This window comes from Phragmites australis, chromosome 10 (genome assembly GCF_958298935.1).
Source record: "Phragmites australis chromosome 10, lpPhrAust1.1, whole genome shotgun sequence".
Taxonomy (NCBI): domain Eukaryota; kingdom Viridiplantae; phylum Streptophyta; class Magnoliopsida; order Poales; family Poaceae; genus Phragmites; species Phragmites australis.
The window spans coordinates 6,000,618-6,014,995 of record NC_084930.1 but is presented as its reverse complement, the minus strand read 5'-3'; the positions used below and the strand labels follow the sequence as shown (position 1 = coordinate 6,014,995).

The window sequence follows — 14,378 nt, the reverse complement described above, 5'->3', positions numbered from 1 at the left end:
GCTTGGGTCTTTTAGTACCGATACAATAGAAGCCTGTCTCACTTGGTAACGGGGTCCATTGCTTTTTAGTGGGGCCCCGAGTAGGATGTTTCGATGCTTTGGAGGGGTAACTGCGCGCATTAGTAGGAAAAGATGTGTGCGGTTCACCACAGGTTTGAGGGTGGATTCTATATGGAGAGGCGTGTCTGGGATACTTTTTGTTACAACCAAAATGTCAACAAACCGTCAATGGCAGTTGTGCGAATGGCAGTTGTGCTGATCCGTCGTTGAAGAGATATCATCCGTTTATATATATAATCACAATAAATCAATAAAATATATATAATGATCCAATTGGTAAGAGAGAGCTGGAAAAAGAAAAAAACATTTGGTGACTTTCTTTGAAGAGTGCTTATTTTAGAGTCTAAGCCTAAAAATAAACTGTGACAATGAAATAAATCATGCTTGTTGCTCATAATAGAAAGTAAAGCTGTGAAGTTTCTGCTTTTGCTTGATCATGTGGAACTGTTGCTAAACAAAATTTCACTATGTACCTTTGATTCGAAGCCATGGCATATTTTTGGTTTGATAAAGTTCAGCCAATGCAATAATCAGATAAGTAAAAGAAACTAACAAAGAGTGTTGTTGTAATGTGCTGATTTGGATTGAATTACTTCTTATGGACAGAGTTTTTTTTTCATTAGCTTTCATAAGATATTTTGGTTCCTACATTTTTTTTCTTCTGAACCTTCTCTTGTCAAAACATCGGATTTTCTCAAATGATATACAGAAAAATTTAGTTCAGAAGCTACTTAATGCTCCTAGGTGTCTCAGAAAAACATCTTTCATAATAAAATAACATAGTTTGGATCTTCCTTTTGATCCACTAATAGCAAAATGGTTGCCTGTACATGTGCTTCACATGACAAGTTCATGCTTCCAGCAATAAACAATAACGCTAATCACATGACAAGTACTAATTTATAATGGAAACATATACCTCACATGACAAGTTCATGCTTCCAGCAATAAACAATACCGCTAATCTCATAAGAAAAACTAGTACCATACAACCTTCAAATGCAATACTCCTTTGGCAATCTTCACATTTGTAGTAATAGTACAAACCACTGCCTCTAACTGGAATCATCTATGAAGCATTCAAATTGCTAGCCACTTAAGTCTACGATTCTTTCTCATTAATACGACTTAAGTCTGGCATAATTTGTAACATATAAAATTTTATTATCACAAATACAGCTATATACCAGGATATTTTTCTTAACATAAATGCTTTTCACAACTATCTCCCCTTTTCTATTTCTAAAAGATATCCTCGATAATCAACAACAATATTTCGATAAGAGCCGATCATGCAAAAGCAACCGATAAGGATAATACACATTGCAAAAACATCTCTATCTCTAAAATATCCTCAATAGTCATCAGAAGCAATTGCAGAGGAGCCAGCCACATCAAAATAACTAGCAATATAATACTTTTCTGAATATCTATTCTTATCTTTTCTCAAGTATCCTTGCTCCTTTCTATCTCTAAGATACCATTGCCTACAAAAAAAACATTCAGCATAAGAGAGGAGGCAGCCGGCCACACCAAAACATCCCCTTTTTCAAAAGAGAAAACCGCAGCTTTCTCCCTTGCTTTTCTCTCTCTCTCTCTCTCGTGTCCCACTCCCCAATATTCTTCTCAGTTCTCTCTCTCGTCTCCTTCCTTCCGCCTCCTCCCTCCCTGCGGCCCTGGCTGCCTCAGCCAATGCTGCCTCCCCCTGTTTTGCTGCTTTGACGCCCTTAAAAACCTCTGGACCTCCAAATATCCCACCGAATCCCATCTCATTCACGCCTCCTGCTCAATTCCTAACGCCCCCAAGAAACAAGAACCTGCGTCAGGGGCAACTCCGTCACCTAACCACCCCCCCCCCCACCACTTGTACCCAAGTGTCTTCGTAGCACAGAGCAGACAGGAGGTATCAAGCAGGGGAGGAAGCGATGAAGAGTCCCCCTGTCATGGATCCCGAGGCGCCGTTGCCGCCGGGCACTCCTCCAGATGACAAGGTATGGTGGTCAGATGTTTCAAGGTCCAATCTTGCCGAGTGGTTGTTCTTGTCCTTGCCGTGATCGTGGTTCTTGAATCTTGGAATGTCCATGCATGTCCGTCGGTTTTCCTGCGATCTTAGGGGGGTCCTGAAATGTGTTGCTTTCTTTTTGGTTTGTGTGGCTGTGCTGTGTCTGCAGGAGGAGAAGCGGGGAGGACGCAAGGGGATGCCATGGCGTATGACGCTGAGCCTGGCGTACCAGAGCCTCGGGGTGGTGTACGGCGACCTTAGCACGTCGCCGCTGTACGTGTACAAGGCGGCGTTCGCGGAGGACATCCAGCACTCGGAGACCAACGAGGAGATCCTGGGCGTGCTCTCCTTCGTCTTCTGGACGCTCACGCTCGTCCCGCTCCTCAAGTACGTCTGCGTCGTCCTCCGCGCCGACGACAACGGCGAGGGCGGCACCTTCGCGCTCTACTCCCTCCTCTGCCGCCACGCTCGCGCCGCGCTCCTCCCGCACGGCCGCCCCGCTGCCGGGGAGGACGACCAGTTCTTGGACGGCGCCGGCGGTGGTGCCAAGAAGACTGCGGAGAACCGCAATGCCGTGACGCTGGTCGGGCGCGGCGGGGGCGCCGCCGCCAGCGTCAGGAGGCTGCTGGAGCAGCACAAGGTGCTGCAGCGGATGCTGCTCGTGCTGGCGCTGGTGGGCACCTGCATGGTGATCGGGGACGGTGTGCTCACGCCGGCGATCTCTGGTGGGTCCGCGGTCGTCTGACCGGCAGTTCTTGATTGGTGGCTAGATTTTGGTGGGTTGGGTTGTGTTTGTATGCTGTGGATTGCTGATTCTGAGATGATGGTCTGTTGCTGCAGTCTTCTCGGCGGTGTCCGGGCTGGAGCTGTCCATGGAGAAGGAGCATCATAAATGTGAGGATTCAATCATCGTCCTTCCATTGCTTTTTCTTCAATTCATCATAGGAGTGTAGATTTGTCTTCTTATCCTTATAGCTACTGTTTACGAATTCAAGTTCTGAGCTAAATGGATCAGGGTCCACCTCATAGTGTTCAGAACTTCAGGTACAATCATAGAATTGCCCCGGTATTAAGCTGTCAGTTCTGCTTTATACCTGTAAGATGTGAAGCAAGGAGTGGGTTCTGTGGCAATCTGGGTTTTCTCCGAGGAAAGGGCTTTAAAACTGGACCTGAACAATTGGGTCCACGGGGAGTGGAACTGTGGAAGTTGAACTGCGAGAATGTGAACTAATGGACACAATCAGCTCAGTTTATCTATTGGTCAGGAGTTGTGGCACATAATACAGTTCATCTTGGAAGGTCTGAGACTTTGACAGAGCAACACAATCTTGGAAGGCGTGGACATCATCAAACATGACCATGTTGTCAACAGTCAATGTATACTAGCAGTTGCCATGAGGAATGATTTTTTTAATGGCTCTTATGTAAGATATGCTAGCCACACTATGCTCGTTCAATTGATAATGTATTGGTACAAGAAAGTGGGAAGGCAGAAATGTGGTACCAAGTACTAAGATTCAGGAACCTGGAAGAAGGCCACCTATGCTGAAAGAGTTCACATTTGCTGAGGTCCAAGATGTAAAGCAACGGACCCTATTCTTGACTTTTCCATTAATAATCTGGCCTTTGTCATGTTAATTATGCCTGTACTTTATTCCGATTCTTGGTGTGTTGATAATGTTCTTTTTTTTTAATTTTAAATCCTTTCTAGTTGTATGAAGTTCTGCTATTATGAATCTGCAGATGTGGAAGTACCTGTTGCTTGTATCATACTGGTTTGCCTTTTTGCACTGCAACACTATGGTACACACCGGGTTGGCTTCATTTTTGCGCCAATTGTGATCGCATGGCTTCTATGTATAAGCATGATCGGTCTTTACAATATTATTCATTGGGAACCCACTGTATATCGAGCATTATCTCCATATTACATGTACAAGTTCTTGAGGAAGACACAGAGAGGAGGTTGGATGTCACTGGGAGGAATACTGTTGTGCGTTACTGGTACTGTGCTCAGCAACCATTTCTGAACCTTTTGCCTTGATCTGTGGAGTGTTTCTTGTTACAACATTACCATTTTGCTCTTTCAGGTTCTGAAGCAATGTTTGCTGATCTGGGGCATTTTAATCAGTTGTCGATACAGGTGACAAAAAAGGCTGCTGCAAACTCATTACTCTTTTTTTTTCTGTATTCCATCCTAGAAGCAGTATATGTTGGATTATTCTCTCTGATGAAATTTTTTCTGGGCAGATTGCTTTTACTTGCATGGTTTATCCAGCGCTGATCCTTGCGTACATGGGCCAAGCTGCTTACCTGTGTAGGCATCATATCATGGAAAGTGACTATAGGATTGGATTCTATGTGTCAGTGCCAGGCAAGTTACGCTCTTCTGATCTTTCATCGGAGATCAGAACAATACTATGATATTGTGTTCGTAGTGCTGTTTGTTAATGTTTGCAATTTATCATTTCAGAGAAAATTAGGTGGCCTGTTCTGGCAATTGCTATTCTTGCAGCAGTTGTAGGGAGCCAAGCTGTCATCACCGGTACATTCTCAATGATCAAGCAGTGCACTTCTCTGGGCTGCTTTCCTCGAGTGAAGATAGTTCATACATCTGCCAAAGTACATGGGCAAATATACATCCCCGAGATCAATTGGATCCTGATGATACTGTGCTTGGCTGTAACCATTGGTTTCAGAGACACGAAACACTTGGGGAACGCGTCAGGTATGCCAATGTTAATATTCTTGACACCTTAAGCCACCAGCTTTTCTCGGGCAAGAACTATCTCCAGGGACATCATACATACTAAAACATAAGTACAGGGAAACCCATTTCATATCTAATGGTTATTTTTTTAATACAGGATTGGCTGTTATAACCGTCATGCTGGTCACAACATGTCTGATGTCGCTGGTGATAGTCTTGTGCTGGCATAAGAGCATATTTTTTGCGATTGGCTTCATTGTGTTCTTTGGAACCATTGAGGCGCTGTACTTCTCCGCGGCACTCGTCAAGTTCAGGGAGGGAGCCTGGGTCCCGATTGTTCTCGCTTTCATCTTCATGTTGATAATGTGCATCTGGTACTATGGCACCATCAAGAAGTATGAGTTCGACCTTCAGAGTAAGGTCTCCATCAACTGGCTCCTTGGTCTCAGCCCGAACCTCGGTATCGTTCGTGTCCGTGGTATTGGCCTCATACACACTGAGCTTGAGACCGGCATACCAGCAATCTTCTCACATTTTGTCACCAATCTACCTGCCTTTCACCAGGTAGCTGCATTTTTTTTATTCCATTGATTTCATTGTTTAAACTTCAGACATTCAGAAGTATGTTTACCCTCTAATTCATCATTGTTTGTCATGGCCAGGTGCTCATCTTCATGTGCATCAAGAACGTCCCCATACCACATGTCCCGCCCGAAGAGCGGTTCCTTGTTGGTAGAATCGGCCCCAAGGAGTACAGAATCTACCGGTGCATCGTTAGGTACGGGTACCATGACTTTCACAAGGACGACATTGAGTTCGAGAAGGAGCTCGTCTGCAGCATCGCGGAGTTCATCCGGTCAGGGTACTCCAAGGCCATTGGCGTGTCCGAGTTCGAGAAGGACGAGGAGCGGATGTCGGTCGTCCGCTCGGGCAGCATCCGCATGCTGGAGGAGGAGGACGGCACGGGGGAGAACACCGCCGGCCCCTCGCGGCCCGGGGAGATACAGTCGCCGTCGCCGGGGCCTGTGGTGGGCGCCAAGAAGAGGGTGCGGTTCGTGCTGCCGGCGGCGAGCCCGAAGCTGAACGCCGGCGTGCAGGAGGAGCTGCAGGAGCTGTCGGACGCGCGGGAGGCCGGCATGGCGTTCATCCTCGGCCACTCCCACGTGAAGGCGAAGAGCGGGTCGAGCTTCCTCCGGCGGCTGGTGATCAACTTCTGCTACGACTTCCTGAGGAGGAACAGCCGGGGGCCCAACTACGCCGTCACCATCCCGCACGCCTCCACGCTGGAGGTCGGAATGATGTACTACGTCTGAACCTCAAACTGCGAAGAACAATTTTTTCAGCAAGGGAGGAAAAAAGAAGACAAAAAAAAATAAAGAGAGGCGGGGGAGGGGGGGGGGGAATTAAACAAAATTTTCAGCTGTATATGCTAGATTTTGTAACTGATGTTGAGTTCTGTTGTAAATGCAGCCTGATTTTCTTAGGGCTTCATCTTCTTCACTGACGATGAGTAGTGTTAATCTCGTGTATACGATGATCCATACGAATCCATAAGGTCTCTTAGATTCTTAGAGTATACAGTTGTATCTGTGAAGAGTACACGATCTTATCTGTGAAAGAAGTTCGTAGATTTAGGGAAACTATCCCTAGGTATTAGGGTATTTTAAATAAAGAAGTTTATCTTTAAGTTTTAGATGATAGAATCTCACTTTAAAAGAAGTTTGGATGTTACACGGTAACCCCTATATATATGAAATCGGGGGAGCTTGCGAAGAGAGCGAGACCACGAGAGAGACATCACGGTTAGCTGTAGATCCTATCTAAACTAGCCATAATCCTCTTATAATCTTGTTAGAGTTTGATGTATTCGGTTTGTGCAAATACAGGAGATCAATCTGTTTTAGTAGTTAGAGATAATCTTGGTACGTTCAGATTGTATAGCCTTATTCAAACTAATCTCCTGCTTATCTCACGCGATCTGTATAAGCCACAGTGGGGGTGTTTCTCGTTCCTATATTAACATGCAGAGTGACCTGGGAGGGTTCAACGCTTCACAATTTCTTTTATGGCATCAGAGCCTATCTCCTCTAATACATCTATGTAGAATCCATCTACTTCGCCTGCGCCTGTCGTCATGACTGGCTCATCGCTCCGGCTGCCGATCACCAAGAAGCTGACTAGGGATAATTTTATCCTTTGGAAAGCTCAAGTGCTACTGGCAATTAGAGGTGCTCAACTCATCAGCTACCTGGATGGTTCTGTCCAGATGTCGCCTGCAACAGTTGAGGTCACAAGAGATGACAAGACCGTCGAAGTTGTGGCAAACCCAGCGCTCTCTGCTTGGATCGCCCACGACCAGCAAGTGCTGAGTTACATTCTGGCGTTGCTGTCCAGGGAAGTCCTCGCCCAAGTAGCGACCCTGACTAGCGCCGCTGATGTCTAGAAAGCAATCCAAGAGATGTTGCTTCGCAGTCATGTTCAAGGATTATCCATCTACAGTCCAAGCTTACGAGCACGCGCAAGGGTGACATGTCTGATGATGTGTACTTCTCCAAGATGAAGGGCTATGCAGATGAGATGGCCGCTGTTGGCAAGCGGCTTGATGAAGATGACATCGTGTCCTATATCCTCACGGGACTTAATGCTGAATACAATCCACTCGTTGAGGCGGTAAGTGCTAGAATGGATTCAGTAAATTTAAGTGATCTCTATGCTCAGTTGTTGTCCACAGAAGCTCGGTTAGAGGCACAGAACTCCCAGTACCAGGTGACCGCCAATAGTGCCTCACATGGGAGAAATTCACGTGGCAGAGGAGGACGTGGACGAGGTGATGGCAACCGTGGTGGAGGACGAGGTGGTCGAGGATACAACAGCAACAACTCGACAAGTTCCAAACCGGTATGCCAACTTTGTTCCAAGGTTGGTCATACTATTTATCATGCTGGAAGAGGTTCGATACTACCTTCACTGGTGAAGAAAAGGGTGCCAATACTGTTATTACTTCTTATGGTGTTGAAACTAATTGGTACACGGACACTGGCGCGACCGATCACATTACCAGTGAATTAGACAAACTAACCACACGTGAGAAGTACAATGTACAACCAATGGTGTAGGTATGAAAATTAATCATGCTGGTAATTCTACTATTTACACCCCATTTTGTGATCTTCATCTTAATAGTATTCTTCATGTTCCAAATTTCAAAAAAATCTTATCTCCATTCATCGTCTTACTTCTAACAATAATGTCTATCTTGAATATCATCCTGATTTCTTTTTGGTTAAGGATCAAGCAACGAAGAAAACCCTTCTATGAGGTAGATGTAGAGGTGGTCTTTATCCTCTCCCAATTCTTCAGGAATCGTCCTCACCAAGTCAAGATCTAAGTGCTGTCAAGTTGCCATCCGAATGATGGCACAGTCATTTAGGCCAGCCCTCTTCAATCATAGTTAAAAAGGTTATTAGTAGCAGCAATTTACCTTGCTCCTCAGAGTCCAATAAAGAGTCAATGTGTGATACTTATCAACAAGCTAAGAGTCATCAACTACCATATCCTAGGTCTACAAGTGTTTCTAAATTTCCTTGAGAACTTATGTTCTCCGATGTGTGGGGACCTGCACCTAGTTATGTTGGAAGAAATAAGTATTATGTAAGTTTTATTGATGATTTTAGTAGTTCACTTGGATTTAACTTCTGAAGAACAAGTCTGATGTTTTCAGTAGATTTCATGAGTTTCAGCAACATGTTGAACATCTATTCAGTAGGAAAATCCTAACCATGCAGACTAACTGGGGAGGTGAATATCAAAAATTGAGTTCCTTCTTTAAGAAGGTAAGCATTTCACATCACGTTTCTTATCCTCATGCTCATCAGCAGAATGGATCTGCTGAACGAAAACATCGTCATATTGTTGAAGTTGGTTTAGCCCTCCTTGCTCATGCTTTTATGCCATTAAAATTTTGGGATGAAGCTTTTTCTTCTGCTATCTATCTCATATATCGGTTTTCATCTAAAGTTCTTAATTTTGAGTCACCTTTGGAACGTCTTTTCGGACATAAACCAGATTATACCTCTCTTCGTGTGTTTGGATGCACTTGTTGGCCAAACCTTCGTCCTTATAATATGAGAAAGCTTCAATTTCGTTCCATTCGATACTCTTTTCTTGGGTACAGTAGTCTTCATAAGGGCTATAAGTGTCTTGATATCACAACTGGCCGTATTTATATATCAAGAGATGTGGTTTTTGATGAGACTATTTTCCCTTTTGCTCACCTTCATCCGAATGCTGGGGCTCAATTGCGATCTGAATTGCTGCTCCTTCATCCAACTTTGCTTAGTAACGATCAAGTTGGGGATGTTACAGTAGATGCTAACATGTCTAATGATATTGTTGAGTCTGTCTCAGTATAGGATGAAGAACAGAATGTACCCGAAGGAAATCTCAATGCAAGCTCACAAGGAAATTCTGCGGAAGAACATGATTTTATGTCTCCTGTCACGCCTTCGTCTGCGACCGCAAGAAATCCTGGCACCGATTCCTGAAGGGATCCTCTGGTGGGTACTCTGAAATATGTGCTGTCCGGCGAAGCGATGCGTCAGGATATGGCATCGCTTGGTACACCTGTCTCAGTGCAAGTGCACGTGGCGTTTCCCGGTGCTTCTATCCCATCGTGCGTGGCATCGGCTGCTCTGGAGTCTGCGCTGTCTGGCGAAGCGGTGCGTCAGGATTTGGCGTCACTCGGTGCTTCTGTCCCACGGGAGTCTGCACTGACAGCGCCTGCACCGATTGCTCCTGCATCGCCACGAGATTCTACGCATCGGGTGTTGGTGCCTTCAATGCAACAACCAACACGACGCAACAACAGGAAACCGAGGCTACAGGTACCTCTGTGTCACCTCATGTGCATGATTTGGCAGATTGTAGCACACATTCTGGAGATTATGATCTGAGTTTTAATACACAAGAGACCACCGATTTGAGACCTGTTACTCGGTTACATAATAATATTTTTAAACCCAAGACTTTTACTGATGGAACAATACTGTATGGTTTTCTTAGTGCAACAGGAGAACCTCAGAACTTACAAGAAGCAATGGAAGATTCCAGGTGCAAGCAAGCAATGAATGAGGAGTACCTTGTGTTAATAAATAATAAAACCTGGCACTTAGTTCCTCCTAAGGGTGCTAGTAATGTTATAGATTGTAAATGGGTTTACAAGATAAAACGGAAAGCTGATGGAACAATTGACAGGTATAAGGCGTGTTTAGTGGCATAAGGGTTTAATCAACGATATGGTATTGATTATGAGGATACTTTTAGTCCTGTTGTGAAAGCTGCAACCATTCGTATTGTATTGTCTATGGCAGTTTCTAAGAATTGGTGTCTTGGACAGTTGGATGTGAAGAATGTGTTTCTACATAGTATTCTAGAGGAGGAAGTCTATATGAGGCAGCCTCCTGGGTGTGAAAATTCCTCTCATCCTAAATATATATGTAAATTGGACAAAGCATTATATGGGCTAAAGCAAGCTTCTCGGCCATGGTATTCTAGACTTAGTACAAAATTGCAGCAGCTTGATTTTGTTGCTTCCAAGGAAGATACATCTTTATTTATTTTTAGCAAAGGGGGAGTGATTATATTTTTACTTATTTATGTGGATGACATTGTTGTGGCTAGTTCTTCAAATAATACAGTTGAAGCTCTACTTCAAAACTTGAATAGTGAGTTTGCCTTAAAGGATTTAGGAGACATTCACTATTTTTTGGGAATTGAAGTGAAGGAAGCTATATATGGTATTATTCTCTCTCGAGAAAAATATGCTACTGAATTATTAGAGCGAGTTGGGATGAAACACTGTAAGCCTGTGACTACTCTTATCTCAATAGCAGAGAAACTTTCAATAATTGGAGGTAATCCTTTAAACAGTGAAGATTTAACAAGGTATAGAAGTATCGTTGGTGCTTTGCAGTATTTGATATTAACTCGTCCAGATATTATCGTCTTTGTTAATAAAGTTTGTCAATTTCTTCATGCACCAACATTATTACATTGGATAGCAGTGAAACGAATTTGGCGTTATATTCTCTATACTTGAAATTGGGGATTAAATTTGGAAGATCATCTTCTTTTTTGGTTAGTGCTTTCTTCGATGCAGACTGGCAGGATGTCTAGACGACAGAAGATCTACAAGATGTTTTTTTAGGTTCAAATCTTGTATCTTGGAGTGCTCGTAAACAAGCTACAGTGTCCAGGTCTAGTACTGAAGCAGAGTATAAGTCTCTTGCTAATGCTACTGCTGATATTATCTGGGTTCAAACTATTTTGGAAGAACTTGGCATTTCTCAATCTAGGTTAGCTTGTCTATTGTGTGATAATCTTAGAGCAACTTATTTACCTGCTAATCTCATATTTCATGCAAGAACTAAACATATAGAGTTTGATTATCATTTTGTGAGAGAAAGAGTTGCCGACAAGCGTCTTGATATACGTTTTATATCTTCTAAAGATCAAATTGCAGATGGTTTTACTAAATCTCTTACTGTACGGAAATTAGAAAATTTTAAGAGCAATCTTAACTTGGATAAGTTATGATTGAGAGAGAGTGTTAGAGTTTGAGTTGTATTCGGTCTGTATAGATACAGGAGAACAATCTGTTTTAGTTAGAGATAATCTTGATATGTTCAAATTGTATAGCCTTATTCAAACTGGTCTCCTGCTGTATTCATCGCGTATTCCTAAAACCGACAGGTTCACCGATCCTCGACATTCGCCAAAAAGTTCCATCTGTCACCGATCATGTGCCACCGGAAAACCGAAAACGGCCGATGGACGTCAACTACTGTAAGATCAACTGAAATCCAGAAGGGTGCCATTTCTGCCGATCATGTGCTCCACTAGCCTAGCACGAATATTGAAGTCCCTATGCATCGCCGGGGATCTGTCTAAGGCCGTCAGTCTCTTGTGGCGGAGGCCCGTGTGCCCCGACGCTAGGACCTACGCGCTTCTGCTGCAAGAATGCGTGAACCGGAGGGACGCGAAGCTCGGCAAGAGGGTGCACGCACGCATGGTCGCCACCGGGTTCCGCTGCAACGACTACATCACCACTAAGCTGCTCATCTTCTACGCCAAGATCGGGGACCTCGGTTGCGCGCAGAAGCTGTTCGACGGAATGCCGCACAGGAGCATTGTCGCGTGGAACGTCATGGTCTCGGGGTGCGCGCGCGGCGGCGCGGAGGCGTGGGCGGTGGAGACATTCGACGCGATGCGGTCGGAGGGGATGCGGCCGGACCAGTTCACGTTCGCGTCGGTGCTGTGCGCGTGCGCGAGGCTGGCCGCATTGGAGCACGGCCGGCGCGTGCACGGCCTCGCGGTCAAGTCGGACGTGGGCGGCAACGTCTTCGCCAACAGCGCGCTCGTGGACATGTACCTCAAGTGCAGCAGCCCCGAGGACGCGCACCGGGCGTTCGCGGCCGCTCCTGAGCGGAACGTCACCATGTGGACCGCGGTCATCTCAGGGCACGGCCAGCACGGGCGCGTCGCCGAGGCGCTGGCACTCTTCGACCGAATGGCGCAGGACGGGTTCCGGCCGAACGACGTGACGTTCCTCGCCGTGCTATCGGCGTGCGCGCACGTCGGGCTCGTCGACGAGGGGCTGAAGCGGTTCACATCCATGTCGTCGGACTACGGCCTCGCCCCGAGGGGCCAGCACTACGCGGTGGTGATCGACATGCTCGCCAGGGTCGGCCGGCTCCAGGACGCCTACGACTTTGTCAAGAGCCTGCCGGACTGCCAGGAGCACTCCGTAGTATGGGGCGCACTGCTAGGCGCCTGCAGAAAGCACGGCGGCGACGTACGGCTGGTCGAGCTCGCCGCACGGCGCTTCTTCCAGCTGCAGCCAGGGAACGCCGGGAAATACGTTGTCCTGGCGAACACGTACGCCGCCCGCGAGATGTGGGACAGTGTGGCCGGCGCGCACGAGGCGATGAGGTCGCTAGGCGTGAAGAAGGACCCCGCCTGGAGCGCTGTCGAAGTGCAGGGCAAGAAACACACTTTCCTCGCCGGTGACTCGTACCACGACGAGTGCTCGGCGATATATGAGGTCTCCAATGCGTTGGCCTGCGCTGTCACTGAGCAGTCCATGGGAGCAACGGATGGTGTCAGTCATTGCTGATCGATGTGCACTGCTCTGCTTGGTTACTGCTGCATTTCAGGATGGAATTGCCTTGCTTCTCTGAAGCTGCTCAGAAATATTATCTTCTCTGTGATCCGAATGCCTCGTTCTTTGCCGCGCAGTTTTGATCTGACAGCTTCCGCAGTTCATTCTTGAGCAAGACTTTCAGGTTAGCAACACTGTTTTTAACCACAGATGCTTTCATCTTGCAAGCCACAAAAGGAGCACCTTAGGTCAACTCCAGCAGCATCAGTATCTATTGCTACAGTACTCCGCAAAGTACTGTAGCACTGGAAATTGCACTTCAGCAGATACCTCATCCAGTGCTACAGTGCCAAAGAGTGACGCTACAGTGTTACGGAGAGAGAGTGGGGTTCTGTATTTTTGTAGACTACTGTAGCACGCGTATCATTGTAGCAGTGCTGTAGCAGGGACTGACAGTGGGCCCGGAGGCAGAAAAACGCGTCGGGTACTGTAGCAACACAGTAGCAGTACTGTGCCAACACTGTTTACAAGGCTGACAGACGGGTCCAGAGAGAGAAAGAGGAGATAAAAGATGTTGTAATAGTGATAGAAGATACTGTAATAATATTTTTGAGAATAAAAATTTAAGATAGCTATTGGAGATGGCCTTACCAGTTACCACAACCTGATGATCCCACAAAGATAACCTCGGGAAGAAGCCTCCGGAGCAAAGGACAGGTAATTACGAGGTACAGCTCCCTATGTCAGTCTTTACCCTTTTTACGCTGCGACTGACTTTTGCCCTGTGCCTGTCAGTCACTAGGAATCTGCTACCTCACCAATTTTTTACTGTAGTAATTTTGTTTTTATGTTTTTTTTTATGAAAAATTTATAGGTATTTAAAACTTTTATATTATTAGATTTGTTATGAAATGTACTTCATTGGTATTGTATAATTTTAAGTATTTGTAACTTTTTCGTAGAAAAAAAATAAGATCAAAATTACTACATTAAAAAATCAGTGACAAATGAATAAAAACTAAGGTAGTACCTTGCTTCCAGAAGCAGCATGTACCGCAAGATGACATCACCTGTTCAGAGCTGTATCACATCGGGCTGTGAATTGGATCTTTGCGGAGCTGTAAAACCGTCAGGTTTGGACATGTAGTACTGTATGGGTTCTTCAGTCACATGCATAATGCATATCTTAGTTTATCGGGCATCTCTAATAGTTGATAGCTACTATCTCTTAGTTGAAAGAGTATATTTTTTAAAATTTATATAGATCTCACCATTCATAATTCTCATATCTCACAGAGGAGAGATGTACTTAAGGTGACTTGCAAGTACTAACTTTTTATTTCTCCACTTTAAGAGCTAGTATTTGCTCCTATATCTTATTTATAAGTATGGATATTCGTGCTAGTCATAATATTAAAAAGTATACTTCCTTAGTTAAGAGATATAAG

At 45.2% G+C, this 14,378-nt stretch overlaps 2 protein-coding genes across 2 annotated transcripts; both read left to right on the top strand.

Moving 5' to 3' along the window:
• The first annotated feature begins 1,612 nt into the window (after positions 1 to 1,612).
• Positions 1,613 to 6,153, top strand: LOC133883315 (potassium transporter 10-like). Its single transcript, XM_062322602.1, has 9 exons — positions 1,613 to 2,051; positions 2,232 to 2,787; positions 2,903 to 2,956; positions 3,806 to 4,066; positions 4,153 to 4,205; positions 4,313 to 4,436; positions 4,536 to 4,790; positions 4,930 to 5,336; positions 5,435 to 6,153. Exons 1-9 carry the CDS (start codon positions 1,986 to 1,988, stop codon positions 6,083 to 6,085), a joined length of 2,427 nt encoding a protein of 808 aa, XP_062178586.1. The 5' UTR covers positions 1,613 to 1,985; the 3' UTR covers positions 6,086 to 6,153.
• Positions 6,154 to 11,501: 5,348 nt separating this feature from the next.
• On the top strand, positions 11,502 to 13,066 carry LOC133931216 (pentatricopeptide repeat-containing protein At4g16470). Its single transcript, XM_062378056.1, has one exon. It carries the CDS (start codon positions 11,659 to 11,661, stop codon positions 12,943 to 12,945), a length of 1,287 nt encoding a protein of 428 aa, XP_062234040.1. The 5' UTR covers positions 11,502 to 11,658; the 3' UTR covers positions 12,946 to 13,066.
• The last annotated feature ends 1,312 nt before the right edge of the window (positions 13,067 to 14,378 follow it).